Source organism: Aphanomyces astaci (assembly GCF_000520075.1).
Source record: "Aphanomyces astaci strain APO3 unplaced genomic scaffold supercont1.2, whole genome shotgun sequence".
In the NCBI taxonomy this organism is placed as follows: Eukaryota; Oomycota; class Saprolegniomycetes; order Saprolegniales; family Verrucalvaceae; genus Aphanomyces; species Aphanomyces astaci.
Window position 1 is genome coordinate 839,087 of NW_009798265.1, and position 19,480 is coordinate 858,566.

Genomic DNA, 19,480 nt, shown 5'->3' on the forward strand with positions numbered 1-19,480 from the left:
AAGGTGGGCCCCCCCGATCACCATGACTAGTCGGGAGCTCCGTGTGCAGAAAGTCACGTTGCTCTTGACCTTGTGGTACGGGAATATATGGTTGGCTACAAAGCGGATCCCATCGAGTATATTTCTAACATGTGTTGTAGTGAATTCGACAAGGCGGAGGAGTACTGCACAGGGCTGGTTCGAAATGGCGCGTCGGGTGTAGTAACGTCACTGGCATTGAAATGGCCGTGCTGTATTGTCGGGCGTTGCCTCTACAGCAGATGTGTGCTTGACAAGCCCCCATGGGTTGTTGTAGACGGAGAAAGCTCTCGAAGTGTTGCAGCAACTGCTTTGAGCCGCGCCGACCAGTGTCGACATCATGAGCGTAAGTGGGAGTTGATGGCAGACCTGCAAGTGTGGAGACTACAGCAGAGCCGAGTTGCTCTACACCAAGGCGTATTCGTTGGACGACAACCACCGCAGGTACAATGCGTCGATCCTTGGCAACCGAGCTGCGGCGTACATGGCACTCAATCAGTACGACAAGGCCGTCCAAGACTGCAACGCAGCCTTACAATACCACCCCGTGTACTTCAAGTACGAAATCATCTTACTAGAATGGTTTTCAAGTTGCTCTTTGTGGGGTTTAGGGTCCTCCTTCGACGGGCGAGATGCTACTACACCCAGAATCATTACAAGGAAAAGCGTGGCAGATTTTGACGAGTACATGGCCAAAGCCAAGGTGGCCCCCGACGACCTGCGACACGTTCGTAGAGAGCGCGACCAAGTCCAGAAGGACTGGGACAGATCCAAGTATCGTCGTCGGAATGGCTGGGACGACGACTTTTATTATTCGTCGCACCAACGAAGACCCAAGGCACGGCACAGGAGCAAGGCACACAAGCATGCAGGGGACCCCTATGAACAAGCCCCGCCAAGGCCGCCCTATGTCCCGCCACTAACTCATTACCAAGTGCTGCGAGTGCCCAGCACCGCGACCCATGCGGAGATCAAAAAGTCGTACCGGAAGCTGGCCCTTCTGTACCATCCAGGTGCTTGGGTTTCTTATCGCGTGTTCTAACTCGGATATGTAGACAAAGCCAAAACCACACAAGACGGCGAACTGTTCAAGGACATGTCGGCCGCCTACGAGTTCTGTCGAACCAGCAGCTCAAAGCCACGTGCGACAAGGACCTGCGATACGGTGACCAGTAGTGTCATAAATATCTTGTGTCCAAAGTGTAGAGCTAATAAACTGGTTTCAAATGTTGTTATGCCGACAGAGTACTTTGTTGGGAAGACCTGAAAAACGCCTGCTGGCCTTGAGTCGGCGCCGCACTCGACTATTCAACCCTTTATATGCATATACTCACTCATAAGTCATACCTGGAACGAGGAATCTGGGGATGCAGCTCTCACATTCAGGATTACTGAAACATCATATATCGTCAAGAAAGATTGCACATATTTGGCATAACGTTATCTATCAGAAATATACACTTAATCGTCTTATGTGTGCTCTCATTGGAGCTTAGTGAGTCCAATCGTCCTCGTCCCAGCCCGTGGCGTCGCCCTCCGCCTATGGAGATTCCGTTCAATCCCTAGAATGAGGAATACCATGGGTACTTACTTGATCGTCCATTTCCATGGAGAAGATGGCGCTGTGGGAAGCCGGCGGGGGCGGGAAGGCGGTCGTCGGCGGACGTTTCGAAGGGGGCGGCAGGATCAGGGGTGGCGGCTGCGCGGATGCTTTCACTTGCGGCACCATGTTGAATTCCTTTGTATATGAGGTAAGCATACTAGAGATTACTACTCGATCGATGGCCGTACATACACTGAACACATCGTGGTTGACAGCGAATGGGTTGATGGGTTCGTGCAGTCGTGGCAGCACGCGGGGCTCCGAAGGAGGCGGGGTGGACGGCGAGGCCGAGAGGGGAGGCACCACTTTGGGCGTCGACGGCACCGGCTGGTTGCGGGAGAATGGGTTGAAGTCTGGCGACAGCCGCTTCCGGGCGGCCATCGCGTTGCTTCTGCTACCCAACTCTGGGTCGTCCTGCCAGTCCAAGTCGTCGTCGTCCACGGGGTCGTGGGGGTTGTTCAGCCTACAACACATGATGATAAGAGTCATCGCAACTACGAGCTAGTAGGTGGTGTTACTTGGCGTAGTTGCCGCTGCTCGACGGTCGGCCTGTGGAGGCACCGGAGGTGCTGGCGGCTCGACCTTGGCGCCGGCGCAGCACGATGAAGACGCACGCGAGGGAACACCCCACAAACGCGAGCGCCGTGTACGACGTCATGGACGGACCGTGGCGGCCGCCTTTGGCCAAGTCGTTCGACGGATGCTTCACTGGCTTAGTTGTAGGTTCATTCTCGCCAGGGGAGTCGACCAAAGGGGCGGCTGTCGTGACTGGGGCATCACTTGGTGTAGTCGTGATCGTGGTGATAGGAGCGGCAGTGGTGATAGGAGCGGCAGTGGTGATAGGAGCGACAGTGGTTATAGGAGCGGCAGTGGTGGTCGGAGGCGAAGAAGTAGTCGGTTCAGAGGTTGTGGCTGGTAGAGTGGTGGTTGGCGCGGCCGTAGCGGCCGGAGCTGCCGTCGTCGGTGCCGTAGTTGTTGGCGGGCTCGGCGGCGATGTAGTTAGTGGACTGGTTGTCGGTGCCGCAATCGTGATATCAGAGCCGTTTGTCGCTGGATCATTTGTGGTGTTCACACTGGCTGGAGATGTTGGATGATCCGAACGCGGGTGGCTTGATGGGTCGCTAGGAACGAGCACAGGTGGAAGCAATGGGCCTCCACCTTCGTTTGGTGTGGAAGTCGTAGGAGGTACAGTAGGGGGGGCTACGGGAGGTGGCACAGGCATATCGAATGCGTCGTTTGTCGTGTCGTTGGATGCTGGCTTGGGCGTGACGAAGTCGTCGTCGTCATCTGCAAAGTGTTGGCCTTCCAACCCATCGTCGTCCTCCGCGTCCGCCACAAGTGAAGGAGTGGGAGTCGAGACAACTACAGATGTGGTCGTTATTGGGCTGGTGTCGGCGATGTCACTGGCAAGAGTGCATGCTGCTAGCACAGATGCGAGCACCAACGTGTGTCGTCGCCAACGTGCCGGTGCCTTCGTTGCCATGCCAAAAAAGAATTCAAAACCTCCGGCCATTGGCTGACCACGATATTATTTTAGCCGTGTGTGTTTTATTTCGAGCATACTAAACGCAAGTAGACATTTCTACTATTTTATTAATATCGAATGGGGGACTCTTTGATTTCACTTGCGAATCGCCATGACGCGACCCAACGCTCGATGGACTTCCACCTGCAAGCATGGCCGTCACCCGCTGAGGCTATGGATGAAGTAGAACATACCTGGCAGAAGCCTCCATCAATACGCTCCCCATCTGCCATCATGATATCGGATTCTGGCGCTTTGACTTCAAATGCCCTGTTCAACGAGCATCATCAGCACTTCCACTCACGTCATCGGTGGGTGTACCTCGTCTTGATCACTTGCACCGTTGGCTTGTCCACGTGGCGGCCACTGTCAAGGGTCAAGAACACGCCCATGTACTCTGCCATGCTCACTTTACCAGGCATGATGACCACGTGCATGTACCCGTCGTCAAACTCGGCCGACGGCGCCACGAGGCCGTTCGTGCCGGCCCACGCGGCGTTCATGGCCCAAAACAAGCTAAAGTTGCCTTCAATCGTCTTCCACGTCTCGGGCTTGGGATCTTCCGCGGATGGCGGCAGCAGCGTCAACTTGGGCGCCGCCCTTCCGTCGTCGTGTCCGTCGGCCCAGTACGTTGGCACGACTTCGTCCGCAGTGGGTTCCACGTACGAGAAGGACCCGGACCAGTTTTTGCCCGACAGGATCTTGCCCAACGACGAAATCGTAAAGCGCTGGGCACCAGCAAACCTGTACTTTTCCGACTCAAAGTCCATTTCGGCCAAGAACGCCCAGCTCAGCGACAGAAAGATGAACTTGGTGGCGGTCTTGCTTCCTGTCGTCGCAGAATGAGAACGCTTCACAAGTCCAATAACGGAGCATGGACGAACGTACGGAGTGTGGCCAAGTCGAGGGGCTGCGGCTGGCCCTTGATGGCCAAGTACGCGCAATTCTCAAAGCTGTACACTTCGCCCGACGATTCAGTGAGTGATTTTGCAAGGCCATTGCCGCCCCCCGCCGGTAAAATCTACAGTGTACAAGAGCATTCATTATTGGTGACGTGGAACGACGAGGGGTCGGTTGGGGTAACCTACCGCCAGCGGGATTTGGATGACGTCGGCCCAGTCTGGGCGTTGCATGAGACCTTGTACGACTATAAGCGTATTAGATTGAAGAACGCAAGATGGAGGGTTGATTGGGCCACCTTCGTAGATGACGCCGTCGCCGCCGACGATGACCAGCGCGTCATACTGAGTGTGGTCGATGGCAGTCGCAAGCTCCGTCGCGTGCGCCGCGCGCTCCGTAAGCACCTTGGTCACGTGGATGTTGGCGTGGGCAAACAAAGCTTCGACTTTTTGAAACAACTTCACGCCTTTGCCTAGGGAACGTGAGCACGACGACAACCGACGCGACGATGACGTACTTTGTCCCGAGGCGGGGTTGACGATCACCATGTACCTCTATTCGACCCAATGACTACATAAATACGACAAGCACTGACATGGGGCATCATACCCGAGGTTTGGTTCGAGTCAGCAACACATCGTTCAAACACGGAAGAACGGTCGCCTTGGCGCGAGTCGGGTCGGCAAAGAACGTGATGATTTGGACCCAGCGCTCGACCTCTTGCTGCCCATCGTTCTTGGTCGCAACTAGCGCCACGATGTTCGCATATCGCTTGCCGTTGCTAGCCTTTCCGAGTGTGTGCACTGTCACCGTGGTTGGATTTTGCGAGTTGTTGGCGCCCAACACATCGTCCCACTTCAGCAAAGTGTTGAGGAGGGGCTTTGAAGGGACGACGATCTTGAGGCCGTCTGTCACCGCCGATACGGCAGAAGGGCGGCCGGCCACCAAGAAGGTGGTGGCTGGGATGTCGTCCATGTGCTCAAGGTTTTCAACGATTCTGAAGTGGAAACATCATGTTGCCACAACCGAGCCACGGATTGGTACACATCCGGTTACTCAATTCCAAGTGGGTCATCATCCGCATAAACCCCCATAAATCATTGTCTTCAGACAAGGTTCCCTCTGTATGTCTTCGACACGACGACGAAGCCCGTTTCATTTCCCAGGCTGACCATACTCGTTCATCAATGCTTAGTAGTACTAGGAGTACACTGTGCTCAGGGGGATATTGCAACGTAACGTTACCATACCAAACCATCCAATTTACGATTGTGTGAGTGTCCCGAGTATAGTCCATCAATATCGCGAACGCTTTTTGTGCACAAAAATGTCAAATGTTTGAAGCAACTTAAAAATCTACCAGTATGCTGCCATGAAGTTCTGCCATAATCCACCACAAAAAGTCCCTCGAATAAAAAAAACTAAAGGTAGTGTTGGAAAATATAAATCCAGCTGCATTTTTTAGTGCCAAGAAGTGCCTGAAATATCCCAATAATCGATTTGTATTATGAAATTATAACGTAACGTTAAGAATTGGTGAAACTTCTTTGGCTTTGTATTTCGCGAACGGTCGTACGGTAATATCTTAGTTTTGTATGTATGGAATATTAATTTACAAAATAATATACCTGGGTGTCGTGACGCGTTTTAATTTATAAATGAACTCAATTCTACATTAAATTTGTAGGCATTATAATAAGATACAAGTTGAAATTTGTATTGGACAACATAAAAATGAAGATAATTTTGAACTTCAAGGTGGTATCCTGATCCTTTGGCTGAATATAATCAGAATGAAGCCATTGGATTGGATATAATGACAACCGTTCACAATATTGATGGATTACCTGCTAGTACTATTAATAGTAGTATCCTACTTACTGGTATATTACTATTATAAATACCAGTATTACGTACTAACTACTGTATTAATAGCATTGAATATTAATACCAACCTTGGATACTACGGTTAATATATGTAATATAATTGTTGAATTAAAAGCGTGGATGGCATTGGGATGACATGGGATGAAATTGGATGAAGTTATGGGATGAAACCTAAAGTAGTGACCAAGCCTTACGTTGGCCCCGAGCGCCCGGGAGGCCGTCTGCGCAAGCGCGGCCGTACGAGAGCGCGGATCTAAGCTTCTCACTTGACCGAATGATCTATCTTTTCTTCTTGTCGGGCAGCGGCAGGTAGGCCGTAGGCCGTGGGGCTCCGGGACGAGGCTTGTATGCAATGAACTAGCATTATCCTAGTTTACTCTCATCTCTACTAATTAGGATATGACCTAATATTAATGTTGGATGACGTTTGGAGACACATGATACTATCACAGATATTTGAAATCCATATAAATAATTCGAAGTGCACCGTTGACCGTACTAAGCTTACCTTAATTAGTACGAACCGCACTAATTATGGGCTTGGAGAATTAGTGCGGACCGCACCAATTTTGAATAACGTTATTGAGAATTATTAGTAAGGATTATTATCTTGATTTTTGTATGTGGGATTGTGTCATGAAAAGTCACATCACAAATCGGCATTGATGTAAACGGTCAATAGTGCAGGCACATATTGTACTACTTAGGGTTATTACACTATACTTGATGGCTTTTTACGACTACCAGAGCAATTGGGCATCGTGAAGAGCAATTGGGCATCGTGGCATACCCAAACACTCAATATTGCACGAAATTGATCCGCACTAATTACCAACCACAATTTTCTGGAATTCCATCACACATACTGAGGACCACACTAATTCTGAATCCACTCTAATTCTGAATACAGATTCAGAATTAATTTACGGTCAACTGTGTACTTATTATTAATACTTAGTACTACGTAGTACGTACCAGTATTACTGTACCAGTAGTCAATTGAGGATACTACCAGCTAAGTTATTTTATGGCTCACATGTATTTTGATAGGAATGTCCTATTTAGGGTATTATATTTATATTTTGGTACCCGACTTCAACCATTTGTTCCGCAATTGACCCATTCATCCAAAAAGGTGAAATAACGATACTTTACTCGGAGTATATTTTGACGAAATGTCCTTTTCGTCATGAAATTTTACCGGATTTCAGTACATTTTGACCATGTGGTACCCCAACACAACCCTCAACTTCAACTTGAACCCATGTCAAAAGCCATAATAGAACTGAAAAAGCCTTACGGAAGGCTATTTAGGGTATCAGTTTGCAAGTTTAGCCAGGCAAGTCGCCATTTCCCACGAGATGTCGAACTCCAAGCAGGCGGAGGCAACGGGCGAGGGGGCAGTACCATCACTTCAGCACCACCATACCCCAGTCTCTGTCACACACCACGACCATCCCGACCACCATTTGATGTGGTGTCCTCGACACAACCACTATTATGATGACAGGAAGATGGAAACATTCGAGGAAGTACCAGACCCCACGGAGCTTTCACCTCTTCGTGACTTTATCGCAGGGTCGTGTGCTGGCGTGTCATCCACAGGTTCCAACCAAGTCATGTTGTCTCTTGCTCATGTGATTGAATGTCGTAGTGGTTGGCCATCCCGTACGACATGCTCGTTCGACCACCACTCCTCTACGCGACTCACGTGGGCTTCTGTAGTTTGACACGGTCAAGGTCCGTTTGCAGATGAATTGTCCGTCGGCGCCGTTCAAAGGACCGATGGATTGTGTGATGCAGACCGTGCAAAAGGAAGGTTTTTGGGGGTTATACAAGGGCATGGTGTCCCCTATGACAACCGTGCCCCTCGTGAACGCCGTCGTGTTCAGCGCATACGAACATGCCAAGGCTTTCCTCTTGACACGTCGACTGAACGACACGTCGGGCGTCCTCACCAACCACGAAGCCATGATGGCGGGGGCCTGGGCTGGGTTCGTCAACTCGATCGTCGTCACTCCCGTCGAATTGGTCAAATGCCACTTGCAAGCCCAGGGTGAAGCTATCCACACGTCCAAGAATGAAATCAAATTCAACGGCACGCTAGATTGCGTAAAAAAAGTCATTCAAATTGACGGTGCGACTCTCGATATATATACATAAATGTCCTAATATCATTCATGTAACGTTAGGCGTGCGGGGACTCTGGCGAGGACATGTGGCCACGATGGTTCGCGAAGTCCCGAGCTACGTCGGTCAATTCGGCACTTGTACGAATGCATCTTTCATACTTGCGATAACGTCATTCAATGCGATAATAACGACGTAGACGAGCTGTTACAGCGCGTGTTTTCCGCGCAATTGGACGGCGACAACGGCAAAGTGTCCCCGGCCACAACGCTGTTGGCCGGTGGGTTTGCGGGCTGCGTGTGCTGGACCGTGAGCTACCCTCAGGACGTGATCAAGTCCAGATTGCAGCTGCAGCCGTTGGGCCAGCCGTCGTCATATGCTACGTCGACGTTCTGTCCGGACGGTGGCTTCATCGCATGTGCCAAGTCGATTGTGCGTCAAGAAGGGTGGCGGGGGCTGTGGCGGGGGTACTCGCCGTGTCTGCTGCGGGCGTTCCCGTCCAACGCCGCCGGTTTCGCCACGTACGAAATGGTCAAGTCGGTCTTCTTTTTGGACAAGGACGGTGTGTCCATGCCCGTGCAAGCCAAAGCCAAAGCGGGCCAGTAATAACATGGACTATTTCACGATATCTTACATTTACCAATTGGTACTGTACTACAGTAGGTAGGTGAATCATTCTTCCAAAACTGCAAAGTTCCTCCTTCGCCGTGATAATTAACACTGCAAACTCATGTTGATGTTCTGTACATGATGGGCAATGCGATACAGTACCGTGCACAAACCTCATGCAAAACCAGCGACCAATACTCGAGCGATGAGGATGATATATAGGACGTTATTTGTAGTAGGCCTGCAGACAAGGGTTTGAAACACGGCAGGATCCTAATTGGCCACAATCAGGATATTGAACCCTAATTCACAGTCAGTGAATAACCTGTCATGGTAGGGCACATGGAGCAGTCCTTGGTGCGCATTCTCCGCGGTGCCAAAGGCAGCTTCATCTCGCCAAAGATTCAAGTGAAGCGATTTCCATCCATGGGACTTGGAATCCAAGCCGTCGAACCCATCGACAGCGGCGAAGTCGTCTTTGTCGCGTCGTCCGACGTGTGGCGCGAGTACTCGGCGGGCACTGCGCGTGCAGAAGCGCGACAACAAGCGCCTGCCTTCGTAGAGCGAGTGGATAGCTATTGCGGCAATAATCAGCGCATGGCGGATGCGGTGCTGCTTGCCACGCATATCGTGGTCGGTGATGCCTCGGACGTGTACCTGAATTCGCTTCCTCCCGTGCTGGACGTGCCCATGTACTGGACGGAGCGCCGCCTGGACGAGCTACGGCACTGTGACGTCCGCCACACGATTGTCAATGCGTACGTGAGGAGGCCATGACGACACGTGTGACAAATCATATAGGCGGCAAGTGTATCGTAAGATGCACACGGATCTGTTTGGGTCGACTGCTCCCATGGTGAGCAGCATCGACTTTCAGTGGGCGTTGTCCGTGCTCATGTCCCGCGCCACATCCGGCAAAGACCAGCCCTTCACGTTGATCCCGTACTTTGAATGGTTCAACCACTCCCACGCTAAGTAACCAACCACACCGCCACCATTCCGTCCTCGATCACTGTTCCGACGACGTTGTTGGTTAGGTCGGCCTGCGAACATGCTTATGTGGAGAAAGACGATTCATTTGTGATCCGCACCACGGCTCCGCATGCTCCGAACGACCAACTGTACATCAACTATGGGGACCACCACACCCCAGCCACGTACTTGCGCCATTATGGTGAGCCATCCTTGTACTAAGTTCTGTCATCTAATGTGTAGTATTATATATAGGATTCGCATCCATTGAACATGCCCGGGTGCTGGATCCAGTTATGATGCACGACAAGGTGTCGTTTCACGATCTCCCAGGTACTCGTAAGCAATGGCAACGGGACTGACCTGCTGGCTGTCGTCAGATTCGGACGGGTCGAAGGCCACCAAGTTGAGATTGCTGCACGCGTTGGGGTGGCCAGTGGAAAAGGCTAAGGTAGAAATAGCATATTCATATATAGGGCTCGAGTTGATGTCGCTCCGTGGCCTAGCCATTCACAGTCCACATGGCGGGATCCACGGACCAGGTGGACGTGTGGGACTGGCTCAGGCTGTACGTAGCCACCGCCGACGAATTGACCCATCGGCAAACACATCCGAGCTCCGTTCCGTGGCTTGAGTCCAATTCCCAACGGCTGCAAGCGCTTGTGAAGCAATTGTGTCAAGCCCGCCTCGCCCAGTACCCGTCGTCCCCCGAGGTAAGGCATTGCAATAGTCCAAAGTTCAATTTGTCATGGATAGGACGACTTTGACCTGTTGCGGCTCCACCATGCGACGCTGGAGCCTTGGCATGCGGCTTGTGTGAACGTTCGGTTGGCCGAGAAGCTCGTCCTCCGTAGCTTCCTCGACCAACTCGACTCCCGAGATGCTGGCTCGAACATGTTTCGCGCTTAAGTTGGACTGGTTGGCTACGATATGTTGGATGCCTGGTACCTTTGTGGCCATAACGCTTTGTACATGACACGCCCATGCACACACACACCCTCGACTTCCATTTGCGCACAAGGACCGGTACACACCATGAGAAGGGGGGCGGCCTCGCGTAGGCCGTTTGGTCTATGTTATAGTGGCCTAGAGTTGGGCCACAGGCGTTGCAGACATTGTTGCATTTTGGTATTATACTAACGTTATTAATACAGTGTAACGTTATAATACCATCATCCTTTGGGAATGCAACTGAATAATAAGTACAGTACGTAGTAATGGTTTGTCACGGTCATTTGAATTTGCCGTTTTTGGGTGACCAAAATGATCAAATTATGGGGGGACTATCAAGAATGACTTGATGGCGGTTCGCATGCGACGAGGCAACTCCACCAAACGTAGCGCCCACCACGCAGCACGAGTGAAATGTTCCGTCGCATTCTGCGCACACCAGGCGTGCATGCTGCGACAAGAAACGTCTATCGACGTGCTCCCCATTTAAGCTTTGCAACTCATTCGATGTCAACTGCCTCCATGGCCGCCGCGCGACCTGTGGAAGGTCGTGCAGTGGCGGCAGCCACATGTTTGTTGATGTGTGCAGGTGTGTCTGCTGTATCGTTGTGCGACGACAACAACCGTGACTTGAGCGTGGAGGAAGTGATTGCTTTGTACGAACAAGTGGACGCCAACATGCGCATCCTGGCCCAAAAGCTCATGGAAGCACTGGCTCATGACATCGATCTGGAACACGAGAAAGACGAGGCGGACCGGTTGAGCGTCGAGCAGCGCGCGATTCAAATGAGCGATTCGTTCGAAACGTTGCTCAGTCAAGTGCAGGACTCGGTGTTTCGCAACCACTACGTCACCAAGGACCAAGTGGCCGCCGCGATGCAACGCATGGAGTCGGGGGTACGTCGTCCTCGATGGTCCGACCAGCCCACTGACGTTCGCATGTGTAGAAACTGAAGCTCCGAGACGAAGAGGCAGAAACCATCCAAGAATACATTCGAAAGCTTGGCCGCTTGCGGTGGGAGTGCACCGGGTCCCGCGACCCCATCCGAGGACGGCTGAGCCCCCAGCGCCGCCCCAAGCCCAGCGCCTCGCCCATTCCTCGTGACGTGGTTGTTCAAATCGCCAATGCTTTGATTCCTTCCTTGACACGAGACATGGAGCTGATTGTGGCCACGTTAAAGCACGACGAAGCGGACCTGCAAGCTCCAGCTGTGCGCCAACGCCTCGCCAAGCTCTACTTGGACGCCTCGCAAGCCACCACGGAACGGATTGCTCTCAAGTACAACGTCACTGTCGAAGCCCTGCAAGATGCATTGCTCTATTTCCACGACGACAAGAAGTTTCAAGATATGTTGACGGCACTCACGGAACACCAACATCAACGGTACTGTGATGTGAACATGACGATCGATTCATACGCGTTGTGGCTAGGTTCGTCGAGTTGGGGTTGTAGTTAATTAAGATAAGGTTATTTCTGGAGCCAATCCATGGTGGCGGACTGGCCTACACGATGATGTTTGGGTTGCCTGTGACTAACGTCCACAGCATGCACACTTGGCACTTGTGCGGACTTGTGGGGGGCTCTAACGACGGACTATTTGGGCTATTCGAGGGGCTAAGACTATTGGTACTACGGGAGACGCACGCGTGGGTGCGATACTGGTCAACGAGACGCCGCGTGGACTTGCACAGCGCTTTGTCGCAGCGGTGGCTGTCGTGGCATTGCTGGAAGTGGAGCAAGCCTTTGCGTACAGACGTGACTTTCTTGACCAGTTCACGCTTCTTTAGGTCGTGGGACAGCATCGGACCACGGACCGCAGGGATGACAACAGGCTCGACCCCGTGACAGAGGGACGGAATGGACATTACTTTGGACGAAGACATACGGGGAACGCAGCACATGAAGACAGGAATCTTGGAGGTGGCGGCGGCGGTCGTCGTGACTGAGAGGTTGTTGGTGAGGGTAGTGAGAATGCGCTTGAAGCCGACTGCTGCGTGCGCTAGTGATCACCTGTACTTCCGAGCTGGAAATTGCAAATGGTTTGTAAGCGTTGGAGATTGCTGGGATTACAATAAAAATAGGCCGACAGTATACAAACCTCCTGTTTAATTTTGTCCGGCCAAGTGAACGTTCATTCAAATTCTCGAAAGCAGTGGTAGGGCTCGGGTTGATGTTGAACTTGCACTATGGGTGGGTACTCCGTATTCAGTGTTTTATCTTGAGATTTGTATTGGAACATGAAACGAGTCGCAAGCCATGGTCTGTTTCATGAAGAACGTTCTGCCACCGACGCCCGGCACCGCAAATGTTTGTCCGGATAAACCGTCATATCCGGCATACCGTCGTTCTCAACCACGCGAATTGCAGCGTCGGGTTCTCGCCGGATAGGTTTGGTATCCGGATAGTTGCGACGATGACACGGGCCTGATCGCGCGTTCTGATTGGTCTGTTCGTTTGTGCATTCGCTCCACAGATGCGGCATATTCTTCTACGCGACCGCGCCACGAGACAAAGGTCTTTCTTTGCGCGACATGGCGAAATAGGCTAACGTTAAGCTTATATATTTCAATTCTTGCGGCATAAGGATCGACTGCTCGACTACAGAAGGAGCGGTAAGTACATGTCCATGGAATGTTCCATGATGCTGGGTCGAATGAACGACGGTTAAGACTTGCAAAGTTACATGTTGTATTCTCGTGGTTGGGAAATCCTTCCTTGAAACTCGTCTTTCTTGACTGCATGCGCAATGCAGAATCGTGTTTCATCAACGTCGTGAGGTGCGACTGCGTTGTGCACTTGGCAGCCATATTTTCACTTTACACTTCTAGCATTGCAGCGCTCAACCCCCCCCACCCCCCTGATATGCATGTTCATTGCCCCCACATCGTCGTTGGTCACCGCCATTCGAAATTTCTTGAACGTTTATATCATGGAGTGGTTTCGCTTTCAGACAGGCAACGCAGCCCCAATTGATCGATCTCCTCCATCCTTTCAATGTGCTTCGAACATTGACTAGTTAGCATTGTAGCGTCAGTCTGGCGCTCTACTGGTAGTGGTATCGTACATATGAAGCTTCAGCACTCAACCCAATCCTGACGTCACCGCCGCAAGTCATGTCAACACCAGAAGTGGAGAAGTGGATAGCCAGAATCATCATGGCATCGCAATGTTTGGCGGGGTGTCTGTTGACGGCACGAGGAAATGCTTCAATTTGCATCCTTGTTTGATTCGTGGGGGGTCCTATGTGTTTAATTCGTGGAGTCAAATGGATTTTCCAGGATGATTATTATTGATACAAACAGCCACCTTTTATGACGAATACTATTCCATAATTTTATATGGTTTGGACAGCACCCCCCATGGCCTGATTTGGTCAACATCGCTTGCGGTGGAAAAGTGCATCCATCCTACGAGCAAACTCAATCACAATGGAGGAGGTGGACAACGGTCCGATGCAGGAGATCGAGGAAAAGGACGACGACCAACCTCAACACGGGCCTGCTGAACCTGTCTTATCATCCATTCCAGAAGGAGGGCGATGGCTGTCATCCCTGGAGGGAGCCATTCCCGCCATCGTGATCATTCGACTCATGTCAGTTCGGGCTTTTGACGGTGACGCCGCTTCCTTCTCCGTGGCGACTGGTTTTGTTGTGGACAAGAAGCGCGGACTCATCTTGACCAACCGTCACGTGGTCACGCCCGGTCCTGTGGTTGCAGATGCCATCTTTGTCAACAAAGAAGAGGTCGACCTCGTCCCGATCTATCGCGACCCCGTGCACGATTTTGGCTTCTACCGCTTCGATCCTTCGCGCGTCAAGTTCCTCACACTGCACGAAATCCCCATCGATCCCAGCGGGGCCAAAGTCGGAGTCGAAATCCGAGTGGTGGGCAATGACGCCGGCGAAAAGCTCTCGATCCTTCCTGGCATTCTCGCCAAACTGGATCGGGAAGCCCCAAACTACGGCAGCAGCGGGTACAACGACTTCAATACGTTCTACTACGCAGCGGCATCGTCCACAAGCGGGGGATCCAGTGGCTCGCCTGTGCTCAACATTGAAGGCGCCGCCATCGCACTCAACGCCGGCGGGGCCAAGCGGTCGGCGTCGTCCTACTACCTCCCGCTGGACCGCGCCGTTCGAGCTCTGCGGTGCATCCAAAGCGGCCTGACCATTCCCCGAGGCACGTGGCAGACAATCTTCCGTCATGCTGCGTACGACGAAGTGCGCAAACTGGGGCTCCCGGCGGACGTCGAGACCGAATTCCGCACGCGATTTCCCCTTGAAACGGGATTGCTAACAGTGGATCAAGTGCTGCCTCAAGGCCCGGGGTTCGGCCAACTGGAAGCGGGGGACGTACTCACGCACATCCAAGGGACGCCCGAAACCACATTTCTCGCGCTGGAGGACACGCTGGATGCCAACGTTGGGAACGACATCGTCGTCGACATTCGACGGGGCGGAACCCCCGTGACCGTCCAATTGCGTGTGCAAGTACGACTACATTTGCATGTCTATAGTTTGATGACCCCATGGTAGGATTTGCATGCGATCACCCCGAGCCGGTTCCTTGAAGTCGGCGGGTGCATCATCCACTCGTTGTCGTACCAACAGGCGCGGAACGGATCGTTGGCGGTGGGCGCCGTCTACCTCGCGCAAGCCGGCCACATGCTCATGAAGGCGCACGTGGCGCAGCCGTGTATCATCGTGTCCCTGGACAACAAACCCACGCCCAGCTTGGACGCATTTATCAGCACGATCCAAGAGATGCCCAATGGCCACCGCACCGTCATGCGGTACTTCCTCACGCGGGACCGCCACCGCGTCCGCAGCGCCGTGCTGACGATCGACCGCCAGTGGTTCCCCATGCAGCTGTACACGCGCAATGATTCGGATGGGCTGTGGCACTGCCACGAGTACCCGCTGCCGCCGCTGGCCGACGTCCCCGCCATCCCTGCATTTCCGGCCGCGCCGCTCCGTGTGGCGGGTACAGGGACCGAAGTGGACAAGCACATGCTGACGCGGCTGCTGTCGTCGCTGGTCATGGTGGCATTTGACATCCCACACATGATTGACGGCATCTCGAGCTCCAGCTACAACGGCGTGGGCATCGTCATCGACGCCGCTGCCGGCCTCGTGCTCGTGGATCAAAACACGGTGCCCATCGCCCTCGGAGATGTCGTCGTGACGGTGGCGGCGTCGATTGAAATCTCGGCCAAGATCCGGTTCGTGCACCCAATCCACAACTTCGCCATCATCCAGTACAACCCGGCGCTGTTGGGGGACACGCACTTGGAGAGCGCGCGCCTGTCCAACGAAGTGCTCCACGTCGGCGATCAAGCCGACTTTGTCGGGCTCACGAGCACGTGGACCGTCGTCGCGATGAAGTCGCTCGTGACGAAAATCGACCGCCTCGTACTGCGGGACTTTCAACCGCCTCGGTACAAAGCCAGCAACGTCGAGGTGCTGCACTTCGACCGCATCACCAAGAGCGTCGGGGGGATCTTTGTGGACGCCGCCGGCCTCGTCACGGCGCTGTGGCTGTCGTTCAGCTACCAGGACGAAAGCGGCCGCCGCGAGGTATTTCGGGGCATCGCGGCCGACGTTGTCCGGGAGGTCGTCGCCGCCTTCCAAGCCGGCCACAGCCCGCGCACCGTGGCCGTACTGCCCGTGCAGCTGTACGCGTACCCGCTGTCCAAGGCCCGAGCCGGCCTGGGTCTGTCGCCACACTGGATCCGGACGCTCGAGCAATGCTACGACGACAAGCGCCAAGTGCTAGCAATCAAGCGGTGCGCGGCGGGTACGAACGCGTACGCGCAGTTGCAGAGCGGGGACCTGCTGCTATCGATCGATGGCGTGGTCGTGGCCAAGGACTTTGACGTGGAGAAGCTGTGCTTTGGAAAGACCCAGGTGCGTGTGATGGTGCTGCGGGAGCACCAAGAGCTGGCGCTGACAGTCGAAACGCTCGAGCTGTCGGGCACTGGCACGAGCCGCGTGATTGTGTGGTGCGGCCTCGTGATCCAGGAACCGCATTACGCCGTCGTGAGTCTCGGGTACATGCCCGAGGAAGGCGGGGGCGTGTACTGCTCCCGATGGTGCTATGGCAGCCCGGCCCACAAGTACGGCCTCCGCGCGACCATGTGGATCGTACAAGTCAACAACGAGCCGACGCCGACGCTAGATGCGTTCATTCGGGTCGTGGAAGGGCTGCGGAATGGCGACAGCGTGCGCATGAAGACGATTTCCCTCAACACCAAGCCCAAAGTCGTGACTCTCAAGACTGACTACCATTACTGGCCCACGGTCGAACTCAAGCGGCGAGACGAGTCGGGCGACTGGGCGTATGTGCACCACCCGAACAAGCGCTAACGCATTGTAACAATGAACTTTTAGGTAATTAAGTGCATTGTTGTAGCATAGCATACTCCTTGATGAAACGAACGATCAAATCAATTTACGACTGCAAAACAATACTTCCTCTGTTCCAGGTTACTGGTGCCATTTGACTTTGAACTGTCCCCCAAAAGCCAATTCTTACTCAAATTTGGCATGTGATATCTTCATTGATTGGAAATTGAAATACAATTTTGCCGAAATTGAGTGTTTTTTAAGCTTTCTCACCAATGAAAAGTCGGTAAATGAACAAAAACTATCGAATTAGCCAAATGTCTGTCTGTCACCACTAACTTGGAACAAACTAAATTTCGAAATCGCACCAGTAACCTGGAACAGAGGAAGTATTAATATGGCGAATGTGGCTGATGATACATTGTGAAATGCATAGGCGACCATTTACACCCTTGAAGAAGAGACGAAACGTACTTGTATTTGGTTATCGGGGAGTGTGGTTTGAGATAATATATAATACTACGATTAACTCGACAACGCCACCACCACCGATGCGATGGCCAGCACACCCGAGACCACAATCTCCGAGGCCGAGCTGCCAACTACCACGGTCACCACCGGCACCACGGCAGTCGTCTTGAACGACGTCGTGGTTGGAGCCACCTTGGTCGATTCGACGGGGGCGGCGGTGGTAGTCGCAGGCGCGACGGTCGTGTCTGGAGCCACCGTAGCAGGCACGGACTTGACCAAGTCAGGCACGCCAGGCACCGAGTCGGGCTTCTTGAAGCAATCGTCGCCGGACGAGCACACTTCACACACTTGGGCGTACAGCTTTCGGCGGCAACCGTTGGTGCATCGGTGCGAGTTTTCATAGCACTTGGGGTTGGCGGCCGTGAGCGCGGTCAGCTCGGGCAGTGGTGTCATTTGGGGATCCGTCTTGGCCAGGGATTGGTAGAACTCGATGAGTTTGTCCGATCGGGCGTTGTTGGCCGCGGGGTTGAGCGTGTCCTGCCAGAACGGAAGGTCCGTCTCGACACCTCCGGCCTGGCAGAATTCCGTGCGGGTGACATAGGGGTGGCCAGTGTTGGTGTTATTCAAAGCGGTGATGCCCACGAGGTCGTCGAGGTTGAGGTAGCCCAACACGGTGGCCGAAAACGTGCATGTGACACCGTCGGGGCGAATGCCGAACGGGCACAGGCCACCCTTCTCGGCCGCGCGACAGGCGTCCGTCTTGCCGGAGAAGCCCTTGGTGAAACACGAGTTGGGGAACGAGAACCAAATGTTGTTGGGGTACGGCGCCTTGGGGTGGTTGGTGCGGTCTTCACCTCCGACGCACGGGCCAATGTTGTTTTGGCCAGCCAATCCAGCAAACTTGTTGCAAATGTCTGGCAAGATCGCATACGTCGAGTTCTCCCACATGGCCGTACACTTGCCGCCGTCAAGCGCCACAAACGGACAGTACTCGGGGTACACTCCCCAGTTGGCGTCATACTCGGCCAACGACGCGTTGGTCTGGGCGATCTCAATGTCGTAGATCCACACGTACTGAATCTTGTTCTTGCGGTCGCAGTACGGCTTTTGGGGGCCGTCGATGATGCCTTCCGACTGGACGTACATCAACGCGCCTTCCACACTCGCCGTGTTGACGCTGTCCATGGACGCGCGCCACTTCTCCTCGAACGTGTTGCCGAAGGGAGCGACCCACTGCTTGTGCACGTCGTCGTACACGGGCTTGCCGCCCTGCACGCGGGCTTGGATCGTGCGCACGCGGTGCATGCCCCACGCAGACACGTGGGCAACAGCGCAGGCCGCCACCAGTAACGAAACAGTTTGCACCATGACAATCAAAAACTGAGGTGTTGAAGCGTCTGGGGAACCAATTCGTTTAGATACTAACGTTTGAAAGGCAATGGTTTTTGCAGATTCAATTTTATACATATACGTAGTGTAAAAGTGAGCGGTGGAATCGATGTACTTGGATAAGGGCGACCTGCCTCCGGGGTAGGGGTTGAAGCAACGCGAGACTATGACAGTAGTGACTGTGAATCTCTCGATCTATAGCACTTTGTTTCGAAGTTCAAGGGGTGAATTTTCAACGAGCTTCACATCAATTCAGCACATTACTTGACCACACAGACAACGCACATGCGTTCATGCGTCGCGTTCATCTCAATTGTCCAGCCCATGATAGTGGACATGGATTTCGCAACCAAAACATAGGACATTGTTATACTTCACTGTCAGTCATTCATTTTGTTCGTATGTTTACTGTGCTAAAGTGTACCGATCGATGTGAGTGTTGTCTCCAACAGGCTGTTGGAGACAACACTCACATCGATCGGTAGGCAACAGCACCAGCAAAACATGCGCCCCAACTAAAACACCACAAACTCACTATCATGAACTGTCCTATTTCAATAACGACCACATTCTGGCGCAACCTCGGATACTGGATGCGTGGTCGAGCCTGCGTTTGTGACGGATACGCCGTGGTCATGAATTTGCTGCCGCGGCTGTTGCGAAGGCACCAAAATTTGGGA

The 19,480-nt window shown here is 53.1% G+C and overlaps 9 protein-coding genes across 21 annotated transcripts; 5 read left to right on the forward strand and 4 right to left on the reverse strand.

Moving 5' to 3' along the window:
• Positions 1–633: 633 nt before the first annotated feature.
• H257_01159 (hypothetical protein) lies at positions 634–1,060 on the forward strand (the record flags this gene model as incomplete). The annotated part of the gene is made up of 1 exon (XM_009824221.1): positions 634–1,060. The coding sequence occupies exon 1, from the start codon at positions 707–709 to the stop codon at positions 1,058–1,060; it is 354 nt and encodes a 117-aa protein (XP_009822523.1). The 5' UTR covers positions 634–706.
• Positions 1,061–1,228: 168 nt separating this feature from the next.
• Positions 1,229–3,114, reverse strand: H257_01160. 2 transcript variants are annotated; one of them, XM_009824222.1, is made up of 5 exons: positions 2,140–3,114; positions 1,814–2,084; positions 1,610–1,756; positions 1,366–1,558; positions 1,229–1,322 (listed from the first exon to the last, which is right to left on the reverse strand). In XM_009824222.1, the coding sequence occupies exons 1-4, from the start codon at positions 3,102–3,104 to the stop codon at positions 1,511–1,513; spliced, it is 1,431 nt and encodes a 476-aa protein (XP_009822524.1). In that variant the 5' UTR covers positions 3,105–3,114; the 3' UTR covers positions 1,229–1,322; positions 1,366–1,510. The 2 variants fall into 2 exon arrangements, with proteins under 2 accessions (XP_009822524.1, XP_009822525.1); XM_009824223.1 differs by lacking the exons at positions 1,229–1,322; positions 2,140–3,114 and having other exon boundaries at positions 1,416–1,558; positions 1,814–2,133.
• A 74-nt stretch (positions 3,115–3,188) lies between these two features.
• H257_01161 (hypothetical protein) lies at positions 3,189–5,167 on the reverse strand. Of its 6 annotated transcripts, XM_009824226.1 has the most exons (9): positions 4,656–5,167; positions 4,564–4,600; positions 4,345–4,518; positions 4,235–4,293; positions 4,035–4,167; positions 3,562–3,975; positions 3,468–3,512; positions 3,341–3,416; positions 3,189–3,290 (listed from the first exon to the last, which is right to left on the reverse strand). In XM_009824226.1, the coding sequence occupies exons 1-7, from the start codon at positions 5,019–5,021 to the stop codon at positions 3,478–3,480; spliced, it is 1,218 nt and encodes a 405-aa protein (XP_009822528.1). In that variant the 5' UTR covers positions 5,022–5,167; the 3' UTR covers positions 3,189–3,290; positions 3,341–3,416; positions 3,468–3,477. The 6 variants fall into 6 exon arrangements, with proteins under 6 accessions (XP_009822528.1, XP_009822526.1, XP_009822531.1 ...); XM_009824224.1 differs by having other exon boundaries at positions 3,468–3,975; XM_009824229.1 differs by having other exon boundaries at positions 3,341–3,975.
• Positions 5,168–7,221: 2,054 nt separating this feature from the next.
• H257_01162 (hypothetical protein) lies at positions 7,222–8,691 on the forward strand. 3 transcript variants are annotated; one of them, XM_009824230.1, is made up of 5 exons: positions 7,222–7,538; positions 7,588–7,601; positions 7,659–8,070; positions 8,126–8,203; positions 8,263–8,691. In XM_009824230.1, exons 1-5 carry the CDS (start codon positions 7,295–7,297, stop codon positions 8,667–8,669), a joined length of 1,155 nt encoding a protein of 384 aa, XP_009822532.1. In that variant the 5' UTR covers positions 7,222–7,294; the 3' UTR covers positions 8,670–8,691. The 3 variants fall into 3 exon arrangements, with proteins under 3 accessions (XP_009822532.1, XP_009822534.1, XP_009822533.1); XM_009824232.1 differs by having other exon boundaries at positions 7,588–8,070; XM_009824231.1 differs by having other exon boundaries at positions 7,222–8,070.
• A 282-nt stretch (positions 8,692–8,973) lies between these two features.
• H257_01163 lies at positions 8,974–10,785 on the forward strand. Of its 2 annotated transcripts, XM_009824233.1 has the most exons (7): positions 8,974–9,430; positions 9,474–9,647; positions 9,710–9,846; positions 9,900–9,977; positions 10,025–10,095; positions 10,151–10,357; positions 10,401–10,785. In XM_009824233.1, the coding sequence occupies exons 1-7, from the start codon at positions 9,003–9,005 to the stop codon at positions 10,551–10,553; spliced, it is 1,248 nt and encodes a 415-aa protein (XP_009822535.1). In that variant the 5' UTR covers positions 8,974–9,002; the 3' UTR covers positions 10,554–10,785. The 2 variants fall into 2 exon arrangements, with proteins under 2 accessions (XP_009822535.1, XP_009822536.1); XM_009824234.1 differs by having other exon boundaries at positions 10,151–10,785.
• A 117-nt stretch (positions 10,786–10,902) lies between these two features.
• On the forward strand, positions 10,903–12,630 carry H257_01164 (hypothetical protein). The gene is made up of 3 exons (XM_009824235.1): positions 10,903–11,492; positions 11,543–11,979; positions 12,027–12,630. The coding sequence occupies exons 1-3, from the start codon at positions 11,010–11,012 to the stop codon at positions 12,046–12,048; spliced, it is 942 nt and encodes a 313-aa protein (XP_009822537.1). The 5' UTR covers positions 10,903–11,009; the 3' UTR covers positions 12,049–12,630.
• H257_01165 (hypothetical protein) lies at positions 12,032–12,619 on the reverse strand. The gene has a single exon (XM_009824236.1). The coding sequence runs from the start codon at positions 12,495–12,497 to the stop codon at positions 12,099–12,101; it is 399 nt and encodes a 132-aa protein (XP_009822538.1). The 5' UTR covers positions 12,498–12,619; the 3' UTR covers positions 12,032–12,098.
• A 488-nt stretch (positions 12,631–13,118) lies between the features above and the next one.
• H257_01166 (hypothetical protein) lies at positions 13,119–18,817 on the forward strand. Of its 4 annotated transcripts, XM_009824237.1 has the most exons (4): positions 13,119–13,208; positions 13,425–15,086; positions 15,132–16,985; positions 17,377–18,817. In XM_009824237.1, the coding sequence occupies exons 2-3, from the start codon at positions 14,025–14,027 to the stop codon at positions 16,959–16,961; spliced, it is 2,892 nt and encodes a 963-aa protein (XP_009822539.1). In that variant the 5' UTR covers positions 13,119–13,208; positions 13,425–14,024; the 3' UTR covers positions 16,962–16,985; positions 17,377–18,817. The 4 variants fall into 4 exon arrangements, with proteins under 4 accessions (XP_009822539.1, XP_009822542.1, XP_009822540.1 ...); XM_009824240.1 differs by lacking the exon at positions 17,377–18,817 and having other exon boundaries at positions 15,132–17,057; XM_009824238.1 differs by lacking the exon at positions 13,119–13,208 and having other exon boundaries at positions 13,380–15,086.
• Positions 17,398–18,779, reverse strand: H257_01167 (hypothetical protein; the record flags this gene model as incomplete). The annotated part of the gene is made up of 1 exon (XM_009824241.1): positions 17,398–18,779. One exon carries the CDS (start codon positions 18,777–18,779, stop codon positions 17,466–17,468), a length of 1,314 nt encoding a protein of 437 aa, XP_009822543.1. The 3' UTR covers positions 17,398–17,465.
• Positions 18,818–19,480: the final 663 nt, after the last annotated feature.

Bases quoted from the DNA above. Each gene is read 5' to 3' on its own strand.
- H257_01160 (XM_009824222.1), bottom strand. From the start codon at position 3,104: ATGGCAACGAAGGCACCGGCACGTTGGCGACGACACACGTTGGTGCTC. The intron at 2,085-2,139 runs GTAACACCACCT...CATGTGTTGTAG, and splicing joins AGCAGCGGCAACTACGCCAA to GCTGAACAACCCCCACGACC. The intron at 1,559-1,609 runs GTAAGTACCCAT...GAATCTCCATAG, and splicing joins CCATGGAAATGGACGATCAA to GCGGAGGGCGACGCCACGGG.
- H257_01163 (XM_009824233.1), top strand. From the start codon at position 9,003: ATGGTAGGGCACATGGAGCAGTCCTTGGTGCGCATTCTCCGCGGTGCC. The intron at 9,648-9,709 runs GTAACCAACCAC...GTTGTTGGTTAG, and splicing joins TTCAACCACTCCCACGCTAA to GTCGGCCTGCGAACATGCTT. The intron at 10,096-10,150 runs GTAGAAATAGCA...TCCGTGGCCTAG, and splicing joins GGCCAGTGGAAAAGGCTAAG to CCATTCACAGTCCACATGGC.
- H257_01165 (XM_009824236.1), bottom strand. From the start codon at position 12,497: ATGTGCTGCGTTCCCCGTATGTCTTCGTCCAAAGTAATGTCCATTCCG.
- H257_01164 (XM_009824235.1), top strand. From the start codon at position 11,010: ATGTTCCGTCGCATTCTGCGCACACCAGGCGTGCATGCTGCGACAAGA. The intron at 11,493-11,542 runs GTACGTCGTCCT...TCGCATGTGTAG, and splicing joins TGCAACGCATGGAGTCGGGG to AAACTGAAGCTCCGAGACGA. The intron at 11,980-12,026 runs GTACTGTGATGT...CGTTGTGGCTAG, and splicing joins ACGGAACACCAACATCAACG to GTTCGTCGAGTTGGGGTTGT.
- H257_01161 (XM_009824224.1), bottom strand. From the start codon at position 5,021: ATGGACGACATCCCAGCCACCACCTTCTTGGTGGCCGGCCGCCCTTCT. The intron at 4,168-4,234 runs GTAGGTTACCCC...TGTACACTGTAG, and splicing joins TCATCCAAATCCCGCTGGCG to ATTTTACCGGCGGGGGGCGG. The intron at 3,976-4,034 runs GTACGTTCGTCC...CTGCGACGACAG, and splicing joins CCTCGACTTGGCCACACTCC to GAAGCAAGACCGCCACCAAG.
- H257_01166 (XM_009824237.1), top strand. From the start codon at position 14,025: ATGGAGGAGGTGGACAACGGTCCGATGCAGGAGATCGAGGAAAAGGAC. The intron at 15,087-15,131 runs GTACGACTACAT...ACCCCATGGTAG, and splicing joins CCGTCCAATTGCGTGTGCAA to GATTTGCATGCGATCACCCC.
- H257_01162 (XM_009824230.1), top strand. From the start codon at position 7,295: ATGTCGAACTCCAAGCAGGCGGAGGCAACGGGCGAGGGGGCAGTACCA. The intron at 8,071-8,125 runs GTGCGACTCTCG...ATGTAACGTTAG, and splicing joins AAAAGTCATTCAAATTGACG to GCGTGCGGGGACTCTGGCGA. The intron at 8,204-8,262 runs GTACGAATGCAT...ATAACGACGTAG, and splicing joins CGTCGGTCAATTCGGCACTT to ACGAGCTGTTACAGCGCGTG.